The 24,376-nt window shown below is 44.6% G+C and overlaps 1 protein-coding gene across 2 annotated transcripts in view; it reads left to right on the plus strand.

Annotated features, from left to right (window-relative positions):
* LOC137539058 (synaptotagmin-9-like) overlaps positions 1-15,410 on the plus strand; it is a 275,820-nt gene extending 260,410 nt beyond the window's left edge. The window contains exons 7-8 of one of the 2 annotated variants that reach the window (XM_068261531.1): positions 1,350-1,397; positions 9,654-15,410. In XM_068261531.1, the coding sequence (XP_068117632.1) occupies positions 1,350-1,397; positions 9,654-9,722 (117 nt within the window). In that variant the 3' untranslated portion in view covers positions 9,723-15,410. The remainder of the gene's footprint in view (positions 1-1,349; positions 1,398-9,653) is intronic. The other variant, XM_068261532.1, reaches the window with a different exon arrangement.
* The last annotated feature ends 8,966 nt before the right edge of the window (positions 15,411-24,376 follow it).

Raw genomic sequence — 24,376 nt, forward strand, 5'->3', positions numbered from 1 at the left:
GTCCCGCTGTTCTATTTGGCTGCAGTAGTGGCTGAATCACACACCTGAAACAAGCATGCAGCTAATCCAGTCTGACTTCAGTCAGAGCACCTGATCTGCATGCTTGTTCAGGGGCTGTGGCTAAAAGTATTAGAGACACAGGATCAGCAGGAGAGTCAGGCAACTGGTATTATTTTAAAAGGAAAAATCCATATCCTTCTCAGTTTAGGTTCACTTTAAGGACAAAAGCAATTTTCCACTGTAGTGCTCCTCCCATTCATTCGCCAATAACTTTATCACTACTTATGACACCTAAATGATCTATATCTTGTTTTTTTCACCAAAAATTAGGCTTTTGGTGGGTTGATACTCGTTTTCAGTAATTACTTTATTTTCTATGCATTTTATAGGGAAATACAAGAGAAAAAAAACAGTTTCTCCAATTCCATCCCGTACAGTTTTAAAATAAACAATACTAGTATAGCATAATACGCACCTATCGCAATAACAGTGGATGCGGATACGTGGATAGACTATAGTTATCCTATCTATCTATCTGGATAGACTATAGTTATCCAGATAGAATTAAGAAGTGAACATTGGTTCTCAGTTTTCCTATGCAGGAAACACATAGAAAAACAGACAAGTGTGAACCCAGCCTTAGTGGTGGATGTCAAAGATAATGTCCTTTTCACATATGTGCACAATTCAGACATTCTATTTACAGTCTTTTTGCTGGATAGAGCACAATGTGCTGCTTTTCAATGGTTTCCTTTTCTATACAATTCCATTATTTCCACATGGGCAGCTTCCATGCTTGAGTATGTCCGTGAAACTGCTCAGTATGCTAACCCCAAGGCTGTTGGCTTATAATGGAAAGTACAATAGAATAGCTCCCAGCATTTCTGATCCCTGCACACAGCCAAGGCTGTTTAAAGAAAGGGTCTTGAAGCAGAGATATAAATAAAAGCTTGTTCCGGGTCTCTGGAGATCTTAGAGTTATTCTTGCATTGAGCACAACTGGTGGGTGACTGCTGTGCTGTCACTGTATGTGAAATATCTCTCACTTGAGACTTCAGTTAGTCTGTTTCTGTAGACCATGAGTGTTCCCCAGCTTTCATCCCCACTAACCAGCAATGGGACCCACTTAAAACCTGTTTCCAACATTTTAATAAGGACATCGGTCGGGCTGCAGGTTGCCACATTTTCGGAAGCAGCAAGCTGTCTCTTTTCATTGTTATTTTTTACCTTAATGTAGTATGAAACTCAGCATTTCCTCTTTGCTCAAAAACATTATTTACTGCATAAAATCTGCTACCACAAAAAAAAAACAGCATTCAAATAGTTAAACACAGCACTTTGTTTTTCAGTGGAAAGCTCCTTGCTTCAGTGGGCAGAATCTGGCTGCATCCGAAGAGGTGATAACATTATTTTGTTTACATTCCTTTGTCAGATACATTTAGTAAACATTAGCAAACTGCCAAAACTGAGCTGTACTGAGCTAAGCAACAGAAGGAACTGAGAGGTGATCACTAGATAGATTTTAATATATAAATACAGCCGCTATGTAATAAAATGCAATGGCAGCTTTCAGAGCTGATAAACTGTACTTTGGGAATTCCTAATTTGTAGACAAGAAATATTATTTGTGCACAAAAGCAAATATTATAACTGTATCTTTAAAAAAAAGTAGGAAAACACATTTTAATTGAATGCTAGGTCAGAGTTTTAGCCCACTTTAAGGGAATACGTTAGTGTAATTTATACACACACTGTATCACATTGTAAGCTTATTTATATGAGAGTTACAATACACTGCATGCGCGGGAGCCTTCTTTTACCATTTTTTACAATTCAGCACTCTGCAGCTTTAAGGCCTGGTGCACACCAAAAACCGCTAGCAGATCCGCAAAATGCTAGCAGATTTTGAAATGCTTTTTCTTCTTTTTCTGTAGTGTTTCAGCTAGCATTTTGCGGTTTTGTGAAGCGTTTTTGGTGTAGTAGATTTCATGTATTGTTACAGTAAAGCTGTTACTGAACAGCTACTGTAACAAAAAACGCCTGGCAAACCGCTCTGAACTGCCGTTTTTCAGAGCGGTTTGCATTTTTCCTATACTTAACATTGAGGCAGAAACGCATCCGCAATCCAAAATCTGCAGCAGCCCGGGAGTATGCGTTTCTGCAAAACGCCTCCCGCTCTGGTGTGCACCAGCCCATTGAAATACATTACCCTAGCGGATCCGCACCCGCAAGCGGATCGCAAACCGCAGCAGAACCGCTCTGGTGTGCACTAGGCCTAGAGATGAGCGTAATGACCTAATTACGAATTTCCGAAATTTCGCGAAATTACTACAATTACGATTTTAGCAGTAATCGAAATTTCGTAATTTTCGCAAATTACGCAAATTTTCGTAATTACGATTACGAAATTTAGTATTTTAAAGTTTGCAAAGGTTTCTATCCCTCTAGATGCCTAAAATGAATAGCACAGCCAGTCCTCCTCCTCCTCCTCCTCTCTCTCTCTCTCTCTCTCTCTCTCTCTCTCTCTCTCTCCAGAGATCTGTAGTATTTCAAAACCATACTCACATTCATGACATGTCCAGGGATCAAACCCAGGCCAACCACATGGAAGACAGCTATGCTCACCACCATACCACCAAACACACACTAAATAGACTGCTAACCTAAATCTTACTTGTAGACAGTCATATGAGACACATGCTGGGTGCAGGGCTTTGTGATTGGACCATGCGATAGAGTGAGGTGCAAAAATGAAATCATGCCTAGCAGAGGATGGTTTCACAGTGCTAAATGCTAGGCTGGCTGTGGTGCAATTGGTTAGTGTGTCTGGCTGGTAACAGCAAGGTTACAGGTTCAATTCCATCCAGGCATGTCTTTTCCTTTTGCGTTCAACAGTTGTCCAAACAGAGCCAACAGAGCCCCAGATAGCCATGTAGAGTTAGGTCACAGCTAGCCTGGCTGTGGTGCAATTGGTTAGTATGTCTGGCTGGTAACAGCAAGGTTACAGGTTCGATTCCATCCAGGCATGTCTTTTCCTTTTGCGTTCAACAGTTGTCCAAACAGAGCCAACAGAGCCCCAGATAGCCATGTAGAGTTAGGTCACAGCTAGCCTGGCTGTGGTGCAATTGGTTAGTGTGTCTGGCTGGTAACAGCAAGGTTACAGGTTTGATTCCATCCAGGCATGTCTTTTCCTTTTGCGTGCGCGCGCTGCGCCATTGAACCCCATGGGGTATTTTGCGTGCGTAAAACTTTACGCATGCAAAACTTTGTGCTCGGTGTTTGGACAACTGTTGAACTCAAAAGGAAAAGACATGCCTGGATGGAATCGAACCTGTAACCTTGCTGTTACCAGCCAGACACACTAACCAATTGCACCACAGCCAGGCTAGCTGTGACCTAACTCTACATGGCTATCTGGGGCTCTGTTGGCTCTGTTTGGACAACTGTTGAACGCAAAAGGAAAAGACATGCCTGGATGGAATCGAACCTGTAACCTTGCTGTTACCAGCCAGACACACTAACCAATTGCACCACAGCCAGGCTAGCTGTGACCTAACTCTACATGGCTATCTGGGGCTCTGTTGGCTCTGTTTGGACAACTGTTGAACGCAAAAGGAAAAGACATGCCTGGATGGAATCGAACCTGTAACCTTGCTGTTACCAGCCAGACACACTAACCAATTGCACCACAGCCAGGCTAGCTGTGACCTAACTCTACATGGCTATCTGGGGCTCTGTTGGCTCTGTTTGGACAACTGTTGAACGCAAAAGGAAAAGACATGCCTGGATGGAATCGAACCTGTAACCTTGCTGTTACCAGCCAGACGCACTAACCAATTGCACCACAGCCAGCCTAGCATTTAGCATTGTGAAACCATCCTCTGCTAGGCATGATTTCATTTTTGCACCTCACTCTATCGCATGGTCCATGGTCCAATCACAAAGCCCTGCACCCAGCATGTGTCTCATATGACTGTCTACAAGTAAGATTTAGGTTAGCAGTCTATTTAGTGTGTGTTTGGTGGTATGGTGGTGAGCATAGCTGTCTTCCATGTGGTTGGCCTGGGTTTGATCCCTGGACATGTCATGAATGTGAGTATGGTTTTGAAATACTACAGATCTCTGGAGAGAGAGAGAGGGAGGAGGAGGAGGAGGAGGAGGAGGAGGAGGAGGAGGAGGAGGAGGAGGAGGAGGAGGAGGAGGAGGAGGAGGAGGAGGAGGAGGAGGAGGAGGAGGAGGAGGAGGAGGAGGAGGACTGGCTGTGCTATTCATTTTAGGCATCTAGAGGGATAGAAACCCTTACAAACCTGAAAAAGTAAAATTTCGGTTGGAGACACGAAATTCGTCATTACGGGAGTGAAATTTCGATTACGAAATTGTAAATTACGATTTAAAAATTAATTACGAAATTACGAATTTGGGTCGTAATGTTAAATTTCGCATTCGTAATAAAAGCAGTTCGAAATTTCGAAAATTTCGGCTCATCTCTAACTAGGCCTAACAGTTTATTGCTCGACTATACAACTTAGCAGCCAAATTAATCTTACCTCCTTTTATTCCCACCAACAGAGCTTTCTGTTGGTGGTATCTTATTGCTACTGCGATGTCAGTTTTTTTAAATCAATGTATTTGTTTTTTTATATTAAAAAGGCTATTTTATTATTTTCTCCCTCCCCTGAGATCCACCACTACAATCTCCCCATTATTGGCATCAGCCTATGAGAGGGATTAGATTGTGAGCCACTCCAGGGGACAATGAAGTGACAAAGCTGTCCCCTGTACAGCGCTGCACTAGATCAAAGCGCTGTACAAATAAAAATAACTGTTTTTTTCCCCCCTAACAGCCTGCCAGCTCCGATCGCGGCTGGCAAGCTGTTTACGGATACCCGCTCTGCGCCACTGCAGGGAACGCGCGTGCATGCATTCCCTGCCAATCGACGTTAGGCGGTCCTGGGGGAGCCACTCTGTGGGCGCCCATCGGCGTTAGGCGGTCGCAGAGTAGTTAACCCTGCAGGTCACTCATCTTGTTCTACTAACCACCAGACTGGGTATCTCTCGTTCTCTTATGCTTTCCTTGAGTTCCTCCACTGCAGATGGTTGTCTCAGTGGGCAATGAAAGCCTGGATGCTCAGTAGATGGTACAATACAGGTGTCCCCTGACTTCACAGGCATGCACAGGAAGTGAGAAGGTTTTTATATAAATCCAGGCTATTATAGATATGTTTTTGTTGCATATGTTGCATGCAACTGCAGAAGCGCAAACTGCAATTCACAAACTTACCAGCAATCCTGATATGAACCAGATGAGGGTGGCAAATAAAAGGAGGGGAAAACAGAGCACTCCAATAGCATAAGGCTTGGTCCACACTAGGTACGGTTGCAGAACGCAATCCGTGGTCCGGGATCCGGTTTTTCAAAAACCAGAACGCAAACGGATCCGTGCTGCCTTTTTTTAGCATATGTTTCCAGTGCGTTTGCAATTTTAAAAGCATGCCCTCAGCCCTGGCCGTGGGTGGGGGTGCCGCCGAGCTGGAGGGGGTAGCATCCAGGAAGGGGGGCAGCGGGCACAGTGGCGGGGAGGGGGGTCGGACCCCCCCTCTCTTACCTGCGTCCCTTGTCCCCCTCCCTCTCCAGCTATTTGCACTAATGTAATCAGCAGCGAGCGGAGAAGCAATTACCTTCCTTCCTTGCGTTCCACCGCTTGCTGTGTGACTTCCTACAATGTCGCCCTCTGTACTTCAGTGGGCGGCATTGCAGGAAGTCATGCGGCGAGCGGAGGAAGTAGGTAATTGTTTCCCCGCTCGCTGCTGATTACATTAGCGCAAATTGCGCTAGTAGAGGGTAGAGGTCGGACCCCCCCCCCCCTTACCTGGGTCCCCCCATCCCCTTTTCCCCTCCAGCCTACTTCCTTCCTCCGCTCGCCACATGACTGCTACCCCCCTTCCTGGCTGCTACCCCCTCAGGCTACCCGGGGGCAATTATATTACCTATGAAGGGGGGATAAGAGGTCCACAAAGATGACTTTGAGGGAAGGAGAAGGCAGTAGCCAATCCGGTTCTCCCTCCATTTTTGTGTGCAAATTAGCCCGTGTAGAGCGAGATCCATTTTTGTATTGCCTTTCCAGGAGCAAAATGCGCAGGCGCAAAATGCAAAAAACGTTGTACTGTGCCTGCGCAGTAAACTCCCAGAGACGCGAGCAGGAGCTAGGATGAGCGCGGCCTCGCAGGCCCAGTTGTAATCATCTAGTGAGATGACTAATTGGACCGTGGCCGGCAGTGGGGAACGGAGGATCGTAGAGGATGGCGCGGGACAGGACAGCTGCTGGGAGCCGGTAAAAGCCCCAGGTAAGTGTCAGTTTTTGTTTTTAATAATATTCACAGAACCCCTTTAAACATAAGTGAATTGATTTTTCAATGGATAGTAAGGGCTAAAATTGATTACAATTTTGGTTTTTAGTTGTTTTAAAATATGGTAACCAATCGTTATATTGATCATAATATGGAAAACAAAGTCAGTGATAGTTGAATAGTGTATGGCCAGCTTTAAAGCAAAATCTGACACATACTTTTTAGAGAGGGAAGCCACAGAATCCTAATGAGGCTTCCCTCATTTGTCACAAGCCCCCCGTTGCTGAGCACGGCCCCCTTCACATCAGGGCCACACAGCTCCTCTTCCTGGATCTAGTGCACGCATGCCTGCGGCTCTGTGCCACTGCGCTTGCGTGGGCGGTCTCAGTTGGCTATTGCGCACACTTGATCCAGGAATAGAAGCTGTGCGCCCCCGATGTGATTAGCGACAATGCATGGTCGCTAATCTTCTGGGGGCCGCGCTCAACAACGGGGGACCACAGAGTAGCAAGGGAGACTCCCTCTCTTAAGGTAAGTATCCGATTTTGTACCTGAGTGACGGCTCGGGTACACTTTAATGAGGAGCTGTAATGAAAATAACATAATGACTTAAATTTCTTATTTTCTTAGTACTTTATATATAGTATTAATTTGCCAGTGTTTGCGCGTTGTAAAATTTTTCCTCACCCTGATTTACATTCTGAAATTTATCGAGAGCGGAAAAATCTGTAATTCTGAAAAGTGCAGCTTTGCAAAATGTTTCCCAGAGTGCTCTGAGACGAGATTTATGCATAGCTAAACAGCCTAGGTTAAGCATCGGGGGGGGGGGGGGGGGGAGTTACATATTAATGTACAAAAATACCTAACTGTATATAGTTAAGAGAAGTGTTTTTATGGTCAAACCAGGAAAATGACTGTAAAAGTGGGTATTATCCTAAATAATTTATTATCCTAAATAATTTTCTGCATTCTACTATAGTCTTTATCTTATCCAATGTTCTTCAGACTTGTGTCACCAGTAGTCATAGCGTTAGTGATGTTGTACCTTCAGCATGCACAACCAATAGAACTCCAGCACAATTTATTGTCTTTTTGAGAAGCTAAAAAACCAAAGCAAATAGCAAGCATGTTCCATTAATCACTGGAGCTAATCCGGCAGATTGACTGTCTGTGGAGTAATCTTATTGACGGCTGTTTTAAATGCCTTGGGAATGGAGGTGGCCTTTACAGACGGGACTGACTGACACCACTCATGTCATTCTAATGCATTGTTTCCACAATGAGCCTACAGTGCTAAGCCATGACATGCCTGAGCAGTGTTTGAGAATGGATTTAGTACGCAGTATATTCATTTGTTCTCATGCCCCAAAATACCACATCTGCATGAGATATGCAGGGATTGTATGCTAGAATTATGCCAGCTGTTTTTGCAACACCGCTCTCCCAGGTGATTTCCATGATAGTCCCTGATTTTCAATTTACACTTGCAGCAATTTAAAAGGAATCTAAAGCTAGAGGGATGCAGAGGCTGTCATATTTATTTCCTTTTGAGCTATACCAGTTACCAGGCTGTCCTGCTGATCCGACCTCTGCCTCTAATATTTTTAGCAATAGACCCTGAACAAGCATGCAGCAGATCAGGTACACTGACTGAAGTCTGACTGGATTAGCTGCATGATTGTTTCAGGTGTGTGATTCAGACACTATTGTAGACAAAAAGGATCAGCAGGACTGCCAGGCAACTGGTATTGTTTAACAGGAAATAAATATGGAAGCCTCGCTTTAGGTTCCCTTTAAGAAAAAGTCCTTCGCAGGTAGCATTGCAAGATTTTACCAGGGCATCCTGACTTCCAATCTTTCCTAGAGACCCTCGAGTACTCCTGAAGCCAAGTTGTATAGTATAAAGCACATTATTAAAGGCAACTTATGTTGAAGACAAAAATTGCACGTCCAGGGGCGTGCATCTACATTGCCCCCCTCCCCCAAAGGAATCTATTCCCCCGCCCCTCAACCCCCATCACAGGGATGGGGAGGCAGTCCTGTACATATTGCAGAATGGCAGCAAAGAGGAGCATGATACCTGCTTCCGGTGGCGATACAGGTCTCTCTTTACTTCCGCTTCAGTCTGGTCTGCATGTGCCATGCAGCCGGCCAGTCACCATGCAGCTTCAGTCCTATGTTGTGACAGAGATCACGGAAGCCATGTCATGATTGGCTGGCTGCACAGCACTTGTAAACTTGAGAAGTTAAATGGGTTCTCTTGAAACTTAAAAAAACAAAAACTGCCACTTACCTGCGGCTTCTATTGCCCCCTTGCAGCTGCAATGTCCCGCGCCGTCCTCCTCCGATCAGCCATTCACCTCTTGCCGGCACCGGTGTAATTAGACGAATAGAAGTGCGGCTGTGCTGCTTGCTCCTGTGTGCGACCAGCGGGAGCTTACTGCGTAGGCGCAGTACGAAGTTTCCCTGCACTGCTCCTGCACAGTAAGCTCCCGAATAGAAGTGCGGCTGCGCGAGAGTGGGCCGCATACGTGCTCACTCCTGTGTGCGGCCACGCCTGCGCAGTCGCACTTCTATTCGTCTAGTTACACGAATAATTACACCGGTGCCAGCGGCAGGGAAGGGGTGATCGGAGGTGAACGGCGTGGGACATTCCAGCTGCAGGGTTCTGATAGAAGTCCCAGGTAAGTGGAAGTTTTTGTTTTTTAAACGTTCAAGAGAGCCCCTTTAAGAAGACCTGCGTCGCCACTGGGAGCAGGTAATGTATAACTTTGTGCTCTGCTGCCACTTTGCATTGTACAAAACTAAGAATGACTCCTGACAGATGTACAGAACTCCAGTGTCTTTAGACAGCAGCCATCTGTGGCGGCGGGGACACGCAATTGCATCCCATGCATGGGAGCCGAAAACTCCGCCGAATCAGGCATAGGCCGCCACAAGTGCCCAGTTATTTTTAACCATCGGTTGTCCCAAACTGGTTAGAAGTTCATACACTCAATACTGCATGTTTGCTGAAATAATGGTTAACATCTGTATAGGGACAATAAGGAGTGTAGAAGATCCATTTACAACATAGGAAAGGGGAAGGAATGAGAATAACAGGCATCAGTATAAGCCCACAGTAACAGCTTGTACTATACATTCAGACAGTCATCACATCTTAAAAATAGGGTAGGATCTATATTACTATGGCATTGTTGATCAAGGTCCCATTTTAAGCACATTTCCATGCAGTGACAACTTTAAGAAATGCATACTTCCTTAAAATAAAATACCGTAATGAGTTTTTCATTTTATTTTTACCAGTGGACTTCTCAAAACGCAGCAACTGGCAATGGGTCTTGCAACTCCCTCAAAGGTCCACCGTCGCCATGAAGGATGCCACCTGAAGGCAAGCTTCTATCCCAACCTTCGAGAAGGAGAAATTCTAAGGCACTGGCTTTTGCAAGCTTTTGGCATTCTCTCCCGCCAGAGACGGAGAGGTGTCCGGATGTTTCAGGAGACGCTTGGGTTGGTTCATGAAAGCTAGTGCACATGGACGTGGAGGTGTACCCAAGAGCAACCAATCAGATGTATGTTTTCTAGTTTAACTTAAAAAAAAAATATATATATATATATATATATAAACATTTTAGGTTGCTGTGTCTCCAACAACCTTTTTTTATTTTCTCTTGTGCACTGGGTTTCATTAAGGTTTAGTCCACTCAGAATTGAACGTCTGGGGTAGATACGAATAGACTAACACTTACCAGCTGTGTTGTCCGTCTGGGACTTCTCCGGCAAAACATCTTTGCAGACAAGTTTTTCAGCACAACCACCTGTTGTGGCCATTGTCAGAAATATGTCTCTGATCCGATATGGCTGAGGATGAATATGAGCGAGGTTCTCCTAGATACTACAGCTAGTGGTTGGTTCACCACTTCACCTTCCACCTGCAATCGAAAGATCAGTTTTCAGTGGACTATCCCTTTAACATCCTCAGATATGTTATTTGTTTATTTGTTTCAGTCACCTCCCAGGTTTTTTTTATCCTTTTGTCTAATGATGACATCACTAGAATTGGAATGTTTGTAAGTGGCATGCCGCATAGTTCCACATATACGCCCTGATCACGCGACGTCATTCTGTATGGCCTTTGCTGGTTTTGGTCTGAGAACATTGGTTCATGCTGCATCCACAGGTAACGTAACCTCTATGGTTTCTTTTTTCCATGCGTTTGTTTCTGTTTGGTATTAAGTCCTCCTGATGGTTTTTCATGATTCTACATCCTCTTGACTGATGTTGTCACCAATGCCAGGAGGGGTGAGCTTACATATTGAACTAACTTTAACAACCAATCATTTGTAAATATTGATAGGTTAATAAAGGTAATGTCAGACATGAGATGGGCTCTCAGTCCAACCATTTTTTATCAGATGGGGTTGATGATCTCTTCTCTGCAGGCTCTCAGCATTCTGTGTGAGTTGTCGGCATTCTCTGTGGGTTTTCAGCTATCTCTGTGGGTTCTCAACATTCTGTGTGGGTTCTCAGCATTTCCTGTGGGTATTCAGAAACCTATGTGGGTCCTCTGCATTCTTTGTAGGTTCTCAGCTTTCTCTGTCAGTTCTCACCATTCTCTGTAGGTTTTTAGCAACCTCCGTGGGCTCTCAGCATTCTCTGTGGGTTCTCAACATTCTGTGTGGGTTCTCAGCGTTTCCTGTGGGTATTCAGAAACTTATGTGGGTTCTCTGCATTCTTTGTAGGTTCTCAGCTTTCTCTGTGGGTTCTCAGCAATATCTGTGGGTTCTCACCAATCTATGTAGGATTTTAGCAACCTTTGTGGGTTCTCAGCATTCTCTGTGGGTTCTCAGCATTCTTTGTGGATTCTCAGCATTCTCTGTGGGTCCTGTGCATCCTTTGTGGGTTATCAGCATTCTCTGCAGGTTTTCAAACCAATAAACTTTTCAGGTTTCAGGTTATACCTTTAAATATCACATGTACATAGTTAAAGGGAACCTGAGATAAGAAGCGTCTCAGGCTCCATACTTACCTGGGGCTTCCTTAAGCCCCCCTGAGGCCTCTCGTCCCTCGCTGTCTTTCTGGGTGGCTCCTGCCACTTGCAATTCAGTGTGAAAGCCTGGCCGAGTCGCGCTTCATCACGCTCCCGTCCCTGGGAGTGTACTGCACCTGCTCTCTCAGCATTCTCTGCAGGTTCCAAGCATTATTTGTGGGTTTTCAGCATTCTGTGCGGATTCCATGGGCCATATTCAATTCACTTTCTCCTAGGTGATATTTTCACAACTTGTAAATAAAATGCCTTTTAAACCACAAACAAGAAAACAAATACTCAAAATAATTTTGACAGAACTTTTTCACTTACAATTTTAAATCAAAGATGAAAAATGATCTTCTAGGAGAAAACTCAGGAGAAAAAGGGAATTGCATATGGCCCTGAGCATTCTCTGTGGGTTCCATGCATTCTGTGCAGGTTCTGTGCATTCTCTGTGGGTTTCTGCATAGTACTCTGTGGGTTCTTAGTATTCTTTGTGCTTTCCATGCATTCTCTGCAGGTCCCATGCATTCTCTGTAGGTTTCATATATTCTCTGTGGGTTTCATACATCCTCTGCAGGTTCCATGCATTCCCTGCGGGTTCCATGCATTCTCTGTGGGTTTCATACATTCTCTGCAAGTTCCATGCATTCCCTGCGGGTTCCATGCATTCTCTGTGGGTTTCATACATTCTCTGCAGGCTCCATGCATTCTCTGCAGGTTCCATGCATTCTCTGCAGGCTCCATGCATTCCCTGCGGGTTCCATGCATTCTCTGTGGGTTTCATACATTCTCTGCAGGTTCCATGCATTCCCCGTGGGTTTCATACATTCTCTGCAGGTTCCATGCATTCCCCGTGGGTTTCATACATTCTCTGCAGGTTCCATGCATTCCCTGCGGGTTCCATGCATTCTCTGTGGGTGTCATACATTCTCTGCAGGCTCCATGCATTCTCTGTGGGTTTCATACATTCTCTGCAGGTTCCATGCATTCCCCATGGGTTTCATACACTCTCTGCAGGTTCCATGCATTCCCTGCGGGTTCCATGCATTCTCTGTGGGTTTCATACATTCTCTGCAGGTTCCATGCATTCCCCGTGGGTTTCATACATTCTCTGCAGGTTCCATGCATTCCCTGCGGGTTCCATGCATTCTCTGTGGGTTTCATACATTCTCTGCAGGCTCCATGCATTCTCTGTGGGTTCCATACATTCTCTGCAGGTTCCATGCATTCTCTGCAGGCTCCATGCATTCTCTGCAGGTTCCATGCATTCTCTGCAGGTCCCATGCATTCTCTGCAGGTTCCATGCATTCTCTGTGGGTTTCATACATTCTCTGCAGGTTCCATGCATTCTCTGCAGGTCCCATGCATTCTCTGCAGGCTCCATGCATTCTCTGCAGGTCCCATGCATTCTCTGCAGGCTCCATGCATTCTCTGCAGGTCCCATGCATTCTCTGTGGGTTTCATACATTCTCTGCAGGTTCCATACATTCTCTGCGGGTTTCATGCATTCTCTGCAGGTTCTATGCATTCCCTGCGGTTTCCATACATTCTCTGCGGGTTTCATACAGTCTCTGCAGGTTCTATGCATTCCCTGCGGTTCCCATACATTCTCTGCAGGTTCCATACATTCTCTGCAGGTTCCATACATTCTCTGCAGGTCCTACTGTATTGTTATTTTTGGTCACTACCTTGGGACGTGCATGCCATGCCTGCTGCCTTCCTTGGATGTGTGGTAGCCGTTCCTGCTCCTTTGCCCACAGCGTGCCTGTTGCCTTCCTTTGATTTGTGGTGGTGGTAGCCGTTTCTTAGGCTCCCACTCTGGACCAGAATCGAACCCTGATTCCCTGGCCATTACCCGCGGTCACGCACAATGGCAGACTTGCCCTCCATAACAGATTCTTGTTGCAGGTACTGAACAGCAAGCAGAACAAGTATTTAAAAAAATAAATGTAAGCTTTAACAATGGTAGAGAAAGAACCATCGAAAGTTGATAAGACAGTCAGACATTACCTGAAGTCACTGAGGAAGAGCAATCTCGCCATGGTGCGCACCAGTCCAGCACGGCCGTCACAACACAAACAGCTGTTTGCGGTGCGTTACACAGTGAGTTTGGTGTGTCAGTGTGAAGCAGTACTCTAATTACACTCCCTGATTGATGTATACACATGCAAGATGTTTTAAAGCACTTTAGGCCTGCAATTTAGCATGCAATGTGATTTCTGCCCTTAAAACGCTGCTTTGCGTCAAATCCAGATTTTTTTCCCCGGGACTTTTGGTGTCTATCCCACTCCGCCATGCCCCCCTCCAGGTGTTAGACCCCTTGAAACATCTTTTCCATCACTTTTCTGGCCAGCATAAGTGTTTCTAGTTTTCAAAGTTCGCCTCCCCATTGAAGTCTGTTGTGGTTCGCGAAAAGTTTGCGCGAACCGAACTTTTGCGGAAGTTCGCGAACCGAAAATTGGAGGTTCGGGCCATCTCTGACCCTCCGCCATGGCCCTAGGTGGCCTTGGCCCAAATCCTGCCATGCCGGTTTTAAGCATTCTCTACAGGTTCCATGCATTCTCTATGAGTTCTAAGCATTCTCTGTGGGTTTTCCGCATTCTCTGTGAGTTCTAAGCATTCTTTGTGGGTCCTCTGCATTCTCCTTGGGTTGGATTTTTGCTTAACCTGTGGGTCCTGTGAACTCTCTGGGTTCTCAGCACCAACATTCAAATTCTGAAAAGAGCTGACAGGTTAGAAAACCTTTTTTGATCATTCCTGTTTCTGATAAGCTGGTGGCTCAATCTCCTTCCCCAACAATGCCGAGAGGAATTCATTTTCAGCTGATCTGTACATTTCTATGGAAAACTTATCATATAGGGGATTCTTAAAGGACATCTAAGGTGAAAATAAGCTGATGAGATAAACAATTGTATCTATCCTCCTCCTCCTAAAAAGGACTTTTTAAGATATCCCACAGTTTTATTATATATTTAAATCTACTTTTTACATTTTTACTGTTTCATTGTCTCTGCTCAATGACACATGCAATGAAGTATGACAGAGCTCAAATCTATGAACTATTGACCCTTTTTATCTCTTTCCTGTTTTCAGATGCCATTGAGGGCCCATTCACACTAGAGCGTTTTGCTGGCGATTTCGGCAAAACGCTAGTGCAATGATACCCTATGGGGCCCACGTGGGAAAATTTGCGTTAATCTCCAGCGATTAACGCAAATCGCCAAACACAAACGTGTAGCCTACACCATTTTCAGGCGATTTCCTGGCGATTGCGTTTCAGTGCTATAGAAGCGGTAAATGCGATAGCAGAAAAATCACTGCAGTGTCCAGTGATTTTTGCATGTTAAATTGCAGAAAAATCACTCCCGCAAAACGCCGGCAGTAATCGCCGGCGTTTTGCGCTTTTAAGTGTGAATGGGCCCTTACAGACAGGAAATTGTTTTATGGCTGTAATTCCTTATCAGTGAGAGCTACATTATAATCCGGCCCGGCCATAAACTGTCACTTGCATACCTGATGTTTAACTTTCAGGAAGAGAAAGAAAAAAAAGGAACGGAAGCAGGAGATTTGGGCGCATGAGACAAGTGGACAAAAAGGGCGCCCTATTCACTCCTATTATAAATATTGTTTAATAGGCCCTGAACAGGGAAAAAAAGGCGCCGGAGATTATTAACGTTTTACAAACGGCGCCCGGAGATTTTTAAGGTTCGCCCGTGACGAATAACGTTTATAAAGATACTGAATCACTATTTCTAAAACATTTCTAAAACATTATTATCCACCCAAAAATTATTTACATTTTTTTATTTAAATTTTTTATTTATTAATGTTTGTAAAACATTATTATCCATAGGGGGTCTTAGGTTTAGGCACCACCAGGGGGGTCTTAGGTTTAGGCACCAACAGGGGGGTCTTAAGTTTAGGCACCACCAGGGGGGTCTTCGGTTTAGGCACCAACAGGGGGGTCTTAGGTTTAGGCACCACCAGGGGGGTCTTAGGTTTAGGCACCCCCAGGGGGTCTAGGGGTTAGGAATAGGTACAGGGAGGGCTTTGGGGTGGTTAGTTTTAGGCACCACCAGGGGGGTCTTAGGTTTAGGCACCACCAGGGGGGTCTTAGGTTTAGGCACCAACAGGGGGTCTAGGGGTTAGGGATAGGTACAGGGAGGGTTTTTAACAAACGTAAATATAAGTTTCAGTTTAGAAACAGGGAAGTTTAACGTTTTAAGAATTGCTGATCTCATACACATTATTTAATGATTTATAAATTCTTACAACACTATTTGTAAACGAAATTCTACACAATATTTTTATAAACAATAATGCTGTTCATAGTTTACACCACGCGCCCTTTTTTCCCGACGCCCTTTTTTTATGTACGCGAAGGAACACAGCCTAGTTATTTGTGTGCTCGGCACTCAGTATATACACATGTCTGTCTTATCATATCACTTGTCCTTTAGGAAGATCGGATTGTGTCCAACAGCCTTCTGAGACCTACAGATATTTTACTTATGCAATAAATATAAATTAGGAGTTGGTACACACTATTTATTAGCTGGTTAATTTAAGCAAACTTTAGACAAAATTATGAATAGATTTGTGAAAGATTTACAGTAGTAATTGATTGGTCACTTGTTAAAATGAACCAGGGCTAAAATGTACTAATATATTGAGTGATAATAAGGACTGAACATATAATGAGTGAAAATAAGGACTGAACATATACAAAGTGATAATTAGGGCTGAACTGCAATGTGTTTTCATTTTCGTGGTCTGTAGAATTTTAATTCATTCCTGAGATCCCCATGTTTTTAGTGTGATCAGGTAAAAAGTGCTATTGCGCACGTGATTTCCTCAGTATGAGTGAGAATGACTTTTTAACCCCCTCGGGAGGGAGAAGCCTCAATCGGTCCTCCTCAGTCTCATGGTGGTCTCGCTGGGCTGCTCTGAACGGCGGCCATTTAAATATTTACCTTCCCGGGCCGGCTCCAGCGCAGGCGCAGTAGCGGCTTTCGGCTCGGCATCAGGGGGAAATAGCCGATCTCAGTCGGATCCGCTCTACTGAGCCCGACTGGGATCGGCTATTTCTGCCTGATCCGAGCCGAGAGCCGATACTGCGCCGAGGAAGGTAAATATTGCAGACGCACCTGACAAATTGTTGGCTGTGGCTTCAGAGAGGCCCAACAAAACCACCATGGGACAGAGGAGGACGGGGGAAGTCTCAATTTAATCCAGAGGCTTCCCCCTCTCGAAGTAAGTACCCCCCAGGGGCCCTTTTTTATACAGAGTTTCTTTAAGAATCAAACCCTTTTATTTACAGGTCTGTGGGTTCAAACAAGTGAAATTAAACTTTTGACATAAGTAGTTGTCTCTGTAGACCTGACTTCCTAAGTCCTTCAGGAACCTTCCTGAACTGTTCTTATTGGGTGTTTAAGAGATGAAAATCCAATTTTTGAAGTGTGAGCCATGTCTAACATCTCATGTGCACTCATTCTGTTCATTCAGCTCCCACACAGAGAAACGATGACCTATTCAACTTTGAATCACTATCCTGCTATAATAAGTGTTGGCACAGCCATACAGAAGTTTTACAGCTTCTGATTAGTTTTCATTAGAGCTGCTGCTGCTGCAATCAGACTGCTCCTGCTGCACAGATAAAGTTTATTAACCTTTGCAACGAAAAGAAAGAAAGAAGTAAACAGTGGCAGCTCAGAGTGGGATTGTTCCTACAGGTTCACAAGCTAATCTCATCATGGTAGTAAAATTGCCGTTCACAAACAAACCACATAGAAAGGCTAGAGACTTCAAATACTGCAGCCTTCGAAACTACTCACATCCCCGAGTATTCTAAAGACGAGCATGTCTGTGCTGTGCATGCACGAGACCAGACTCAGGCATGCGCAGTACAGATGCACTCTTATTTGGAATTACTCAGGGACGCGAGCAGTTCCAAAGGCTGACCGAGGAGGGACAAAGACCTAGGAGGATGAGTAACTTCAACTCTATGGGATCCACAGCTTTCCCTCTTCCGCTCACACAAGCATAGAAATGGGGATATGGATCCTTTCCATCCACCAAACAAACAGTGGATGCCATGACTGCAGCAAAGCTAGTGGGGTAGCAATAGGGAATGCAGTGGTTGCGGCTATACCAGGGCCCTCTCTCAACCACAGCATTAGCTCTCTATTGGTCCTGTGCTGGTAATACTCACTTCTATAGGTGCTTTGAAGAGTAATAATGATTAACACGCTGTTCCCCATCCCCTTCTTGCACCTTTGACACTGTGGTTGTCCTTGGCAGGTCAATTGTTATGAATAGAGTGCTTGGGGGTCCCAGTGGAAAACTTGCACTGGTGCTTATAGCTCCTTAGCTATGCCACTGAGTGAAACACATATAATTGTTTTGCTCTATCTAGATAATCTGCAAGGAAGCATAATTCAGTGTCTGGAAAATGGTGGCTAAAAGGCTAATTTTAATAACATTACAGTACCTAAATGTTGGGGTAGCAAAGATACATCCGGTATCATTTTTAATGAAAGTGGAAAAACACTTTAAATACTAAAATGGGCAGTGCACCAATGATGCTTTATATCGTTTTTCTTGGAGGAGAGTTATACTTTAGTGATTAGTATTCCCTAATTATCCTTACTATCTGGCTAATTTCACTGCTAATGAAATGCACATCTTTCATGCCTTACAAAAATATTTTTAGTCTGTTTGCATCTTGTATATTTCAGCTTGGCATCTTTGCTAATGCTAACAGTGAACATTTTTTTAATTCATTTATGTTAATGGGAAACAATTATAGATCATTACTGAATTACTTTTTAAGCAAAGCAAATTAAGCCTTATGAATTAAATGCTGTCTAGACTCTCTAGGCCAGGGTAGATGCCAGGTAGGTGTGAACAGGAATATGATTGGTTGCTATGGTTACTGCACTGCGTAAGCTTGCTGCTTTGCTCCAAACGCTAAGCACGCCTGCTGGATAAAAGTTGTTGAGTAGGAATTAAAGTGACACTTAAGCCTGAAAGAAAAAATCAGTTTTACTCACCTGGGGCTTCTACCAGCCCTCTGCAGCCGCCCTGTGCCCTCACAGTCACTCACAGATCCTCCGGTCCCCTGCCGCCAGCTAGTTTCGTTTTTTGGCGACAGGCCTGCCACGCGTCTGCTTCTTCACGTTCCAGTTCGCAATAGCATCCTGCGCAGGATGCTATTGCAGACAGGAACGCGAAGAAGTAGAGAGGTGGCCAGGCCTGTGCAGGCGCAGTGCACCTGTTGGCCGAAAACAAGACTAACTGGTGGTGTGGAACAGGAGGATCCGCAAGTGATTGCGAGGGCACAGGGCGGCTGCAGAGGGCTGGTAGAAGTCCCACGTGAGTAAACCTGTTGTTTTCTTTCAGGCTATAACCATCCCTAACAGGATGTTCAGTGACACAGTAAGTATTCTGAGTTGATGCATGGTATGGTAATTTCGTGCAAATGTACACAGCTTGAAAATGGACCAATCAAATGCTGCAGGTGCTGCATTTGATTGGTTCATTTTACAAGCTGCATAAATTTGCACAAAATTACCATTATATATGCACCGAACTGGAATTGTTACCGTCTTGTTGTCCGTTCCTAATAGAAATAATTTGCAACAAATGGCTGATATCTGCAAGTGATGTGAAGCTCAACCATACTATACATACTGCAACAACATGGCCAGGTGCGGGTCTTCCATGAAGCAATGTGAATCATGTGTTTCAGGGTAGCAATAATTAGAGGATGGCTCCCCAAATGACCCCCTCTTCACATTCTCATCTGACCCCCCCTAGATGTGCGGCGCCACTCCAGTCACCTGGTCTCAGCCTTCCAGCAGTGGGATATCCATCCGCCCGTCCAGCATCCTTAATCCATGGCTACAGCGGTGCCTCGTGTGACCTGTTACGTACTGCCAGGTCACATGAGGCACCACTGTAGTCAGAGAGGAAGCAGGACTTCACGTGGGGCTAGTGATCCCATCACTAATCTGCTGAGAGGGGGTGAGTGATGCGGCGCGGGTGCAGCACATACCTGGCATCCTGGGGATCCGATGCTGCGGGCGAGCAGGGAAGAGATGCTGTCTTGAAGAAAGCAGAGGAGGGAGGTAAGTGTAGTGCCAGTACCTGCAATGCCCAGCCCAATATGTCTCTCCTCTCCAGTCTGACTTGCACAAACACACATCGGGGGAGGGGGGGGTGTCCTCAAAATGTATTGCTTCAGATGGCAAAAAGTATAGAACAGTGCACAGACTGCATTCATTTGGACTAAATGTGGTGAAGCCAAACACACAGCATACTTGCACCAATGGTCATTTGTGGTCTAACAATATTTGTACACATGGTCTCATCCGAAGGATAATCACCTGAATGGATTGGTCAGGATCGATCATTGAGAACTGTTGTTGGGACGTTGTCCTTTCATGCTGCTTTTCAATAAATGACTCTCTCATGACCGGTCATTAATCTTTTTTTCCCCAACAGCTTTTATCTAGTGTGTGTACAGGGTTTGGCTAACACCCAGGAAGGACTCCTCAGTCATGTCACAATATGAGAGTTTGTCCTGATTCCGTGTTGTAAGTGATGCATGTTTCATTCTCATAGGACATATGAAAAGAAGCTAAACTGTACCGGTAAAGATTTTCCTAAATTTTCTATAAATTGTACTTCAGAGAGACACGCATTCTATGTCCTGTGTTTTCTTTCTATAGACCTAGTATGTACAAATAATTTTGTTCTTAATAAAAGAAAATTATGTATTGTAATCAGCGGCTGAGGAAGTGTTATTCTGAGCAATGCCTGTTTCATCATGTTTAGTAAAGAGGAACTGCAGTCTAAAGGTGGCCATAGGCATACAATTTTCGATCAAGCAAAACGATAGATTTTTCTGGGGTTTTTTGCTTTTTTTCAATAAACATCTGATCAGATCTGTTGGAAAAATCAGATAGAAAAATATAAAAACTGACATTTTTATTTCATTGTTTGATAGTTTGGGGAAAATCAATCAAAAGTATATGATATATCGGTCTGATTTTTTCAGATTATTCAATCAAGTGGATATGTTTCGCACTTCTAGGCAAGCTTTCTTGTTACCTTCATAAGCAGCAGCTGCTAGCCAAACCCCCCCCCCATTTCACATGTGGCTGCCATTACATGTTTACCATACATGTAGAACAGCCTCTCTCTTTGGGCAGCAGAGTGAGCCCCTCTTCCATGTATTGATGTATTGTTCCCCATTTGTAGTCTCCTTTATTCATTTGCAGCCTTAAGGCCTCTTTCACAGTGGGACATTAAATTTGCACGTTATAAAAATGTATAACGCAGACTAACGCACAGCAATACAAAGTCTGTGCAACATTCAAAGTGCACATGTTGCGTTGTGTGTGACGTGTAGCAATATTTAGAAAGTGCTGCATGCTGTGCGTTTAGCAATACATTTGCTGCGTTATGTGTGTTGCACATGCTCAGTAATGTTGTTTCTTTTTTTAAAATGTAACGCATGCGCCGTTTTCGTTCCATCAGTATGTGATGAAAACGGCGCACCAAGAGACACATAATGCAGTGCAAAATAACGTCCAATTTCATAACCAACATGCGCTGCGTTAGGGACACGTCGTGCAACTTTAACGTTACATCAAACGCAACGTCCCACTGTGAAAGAGGTCTAAATGTCTACAGTACAAGAGACAACAGACTTGGAGGAGGGTGGACCAGGGAAATCTGTGGACTGAGAAGACACAAAGGAGACAAGAAAAATTCCGGCAGGCAACAGTGCAATATGCAACTATACCAGGATATATAGGATAAGGAGATTTACTCATATGTTACAGGGTGTAAAAGAATGCAGCCACCAATAAGGCTTACAGAGGGATACACGCCTCCTCCAGTGCTCAAAGAAGATTGCACCTCTGGCAATTAGGTTAGTCTGCTGGGTAGTACCAGAGCGCGACCAAGGGGGTGCGCAGACCAAGGTCGAGTATGGGCAGCAACTGACAACCTGCTTAGTCAACCAGCTTTCAGAGGGGCAAGCTGCTGAAGAGATCGGAGCGGAACGACAGAGTGGGAACAGTAGACTACATGGGGCTGGAAGAAGCCCTAGGTAAATTAAATTGAGCAAATTTGTTTTACTTAAATTGTCCTTAAAATCTGGAACCCACTAGCAGCGCTTTTCTAAGCACTTGTGATTTGAAAAGCTATTGCTAGAGTTCATGACTAGGAATGGTCAATTATATGTAAATAATTCCAAGTAGATACAGAGATATGCACATGTATGCAGTTTAAAAAACAGACCTATTGATGGAATTTGATGAGTCCATTTTCAAGTTGCATAAATTTGCCTACAACATTTGCATAATTCAGAATCATCTTAATCTCATAGACCATCCCTATTCACAACATCCCAATGGAAGTTAAGTGTACAGTTTGCATAATATTTCAATGTGTTACATTTCAAAAAAGCTTACTTTTAATAAAATAAAATATGTAAAATGCACGGTACAATGAGCAAGCTGTAGGAGACATGAAACATGTTGGTTCAGTTGCTGTTTGTCTATGCTGTTTGTCTAGAGGGAAATAAAGTTGGTTGAAGAAGTAGAAAAAAACATCCATTTACAATCTTTAGTTTCCTAACCACAAATGTGGTTTAGGATTGAATTCAGCCTCCAGCCAACCAATCACAAGACATCTGATGGGGCTCCGGGAGGACAACCACCCAATTGGATGACGCAGTGGTAGGTATCTCCTCACCAAATAATATAGCTTACACATATTTCCCTTGGAGGCTTGTGCATGTTACAGATAACACTTTTTTTTAATGAGACAAAATGATGATTTGTAGCTCCCACTCTTGCAAATGAATTCAGACAGCAGCATTCTAAATATAGAATGGTAAATTGTATGACATTGTTCTCCTCACTCTCATTTATCATGTGACACAATGTAACAAGCATGACACAGTCTCTGATGACTACACACATAAGTGTTCTGACAGCCTGATAACCTGCAAATTATACCCAGCGCAGGGCACCATCTACTCATAATGCTAGAAACAAGGAGCTATTTATGGATCTAGTGTTCTAGTCTTCTGGCAAGTACTGGAGATATTAAACGTAAATAATATGTTCCATAAATGAAGGCTGGCAGCATGAACTGGCATCGTTGTTGTCATCAATGGACTCATTTAGTCTCATTTTCATAGAGCCCAGCTCTACACAGCAATATTTTCCGAATCCTGTGCAGATATTTCTGTTTTTGATCTGTTTTGAATCTCCATTATGAGTTGATGCCAAATCATTTTTCAAATTCCTGATCTCAGAGAACTCGGTCTGAGTCCTGCCCTTTTCCTCGCAGTCTGAACAGCCAATCAACAGCCCTGCTGACCTATTTGGCTGAAGTACCAAGCATGCAGCTAATCTTGTCAGTTATGACAATATTGTCAGAACAGAAATCACTGGCCAGCCCTGCGAAAATTTGGATGCCCCATCCAGGGACTGCTAAGGTCTGTTTTGGGGGGCATGAGAGGAGAGCATGGCCACCAACATCGGCGGGGAGGGGGGGCCATTCCCCCCTCCCTCACCTCAGGCTCTTCCCTCAGCGCTCCCCCTCAAGCACGGAGGTCCGATCTCTAAGTGCCACACACTACTTCCTGATAAACAGGAAGTAGCGTCAAACGCTTAGAAAGCGGAACCTCCGGCGATGGAATGCATGGAGGTATGTCTCCTGTGTTCCTGCCCGCCGCTGCTGCCACCTATTAATGCTGGAGGGGGAGCACTGAGGGGAGAACCTGAGGTAAGGGAGTGGGGAGTTGCCCCCACCCCGCCAATGTAGGTGGCCATGCTCTCCCCTCATGCTACGACTCCTCCTGCCCCCAAAATGGCCCTGAGCAGGCCCCAGATTGTGTCTCTGCCCCATCCCTCCCCCCCCCCCCCCCAGCGGCTGCAGGGGCTGCAACCCCTATTGTTACGCCACTATGTCAGAAACACCTGATCTGCTGCATGCTTGTTCAGGGTCTATGGAAATAAATATGGAAGCCTCCATGTAACTCTCACCTCAGATTTACTTCAAGTGCATTAGCTGGGGGACAGGCTTAAAGAGATATGTAGACCTGGGAATGGCTTAGTCATTAGAATTTAAAGTGAACCAGAGATGAAGCACCCTCATGTATTTTACCATATATATCAGTGGGAACATTAGAGATAACACCTACCCTGCTCTCTGTTTCATTTTTAACTGTTCAGCTTGCTTCTTATCAGCCCTGATAAAATCCCTGATTGAGCATTCAATCTGGCTTTGCTCAGGAATTTTTATAGCCGAGTCTGTGTTCTCTGGTGTCTTTTCAAGCCCAAGCTTGCCCACTTGTGGCTCTGCTCAGGAATCATTATAGCTGAGTCATTATAGCAAAGCCAGACTGAATGCTCAGACGGGGAATTTATCAGGGCTGATAGAAGCAAGCTGAACAGTTAAACATGAAACAGACAGCAGGGTAGGTGTTTTCTCTAATGTTCCCACTGATATATATGGTAAAATACATGAGGGTGCTTCGTCTCTGGTTCACTTTAATTGCTGTCAGATGACAGTAGTAGATAAAATATGTGGACTTTGGTATCAACACTGGACTTATGTTACCTTATTGTTAGTGCTTGATTTGTTGCTGTATTGATAGGTTAGACTTGAAGTTGTAGTGTTATCAGTCCTGGCTTGGGCATAACATAACCATTCCCGCAATTTAGTTAATTTGTCAGGATGCATGTTTTCAAATGAAAGCATCTTATGGTTCTAGTTACTGAACATACACAGGCTCGGACTGGGCCGCAGGGAACACAGGAGAATTCCCGGTAGGCCTAGCCTCTTGTACTTTAAATGGGCCCTCCCAGGCCCCGCACTGAGCAGCAGGAGGAGGTATCAAAGGAAGGGGGGCTTGGGCACACAGTGGCAGGGAGGGGGCCCAACTCCCCCCTCCCTCACTTGGGGCCCCATG

This window comes from Hyperolius riggenbachi, chromosome 11, assembly GCF_040937935.1.
Source record: "Hyperolius riggenbachi isolate aHypRig1 chromosome 11, aHypRig1.pri, whole genome shotgun sequence".
Classification (NCBI taxonomy): Eukaryota; Metazoa; Chordata; class Amphibia; order Anura; family Hyperoliidae; genus Hyperolius; species Hyperolius riggenbachi.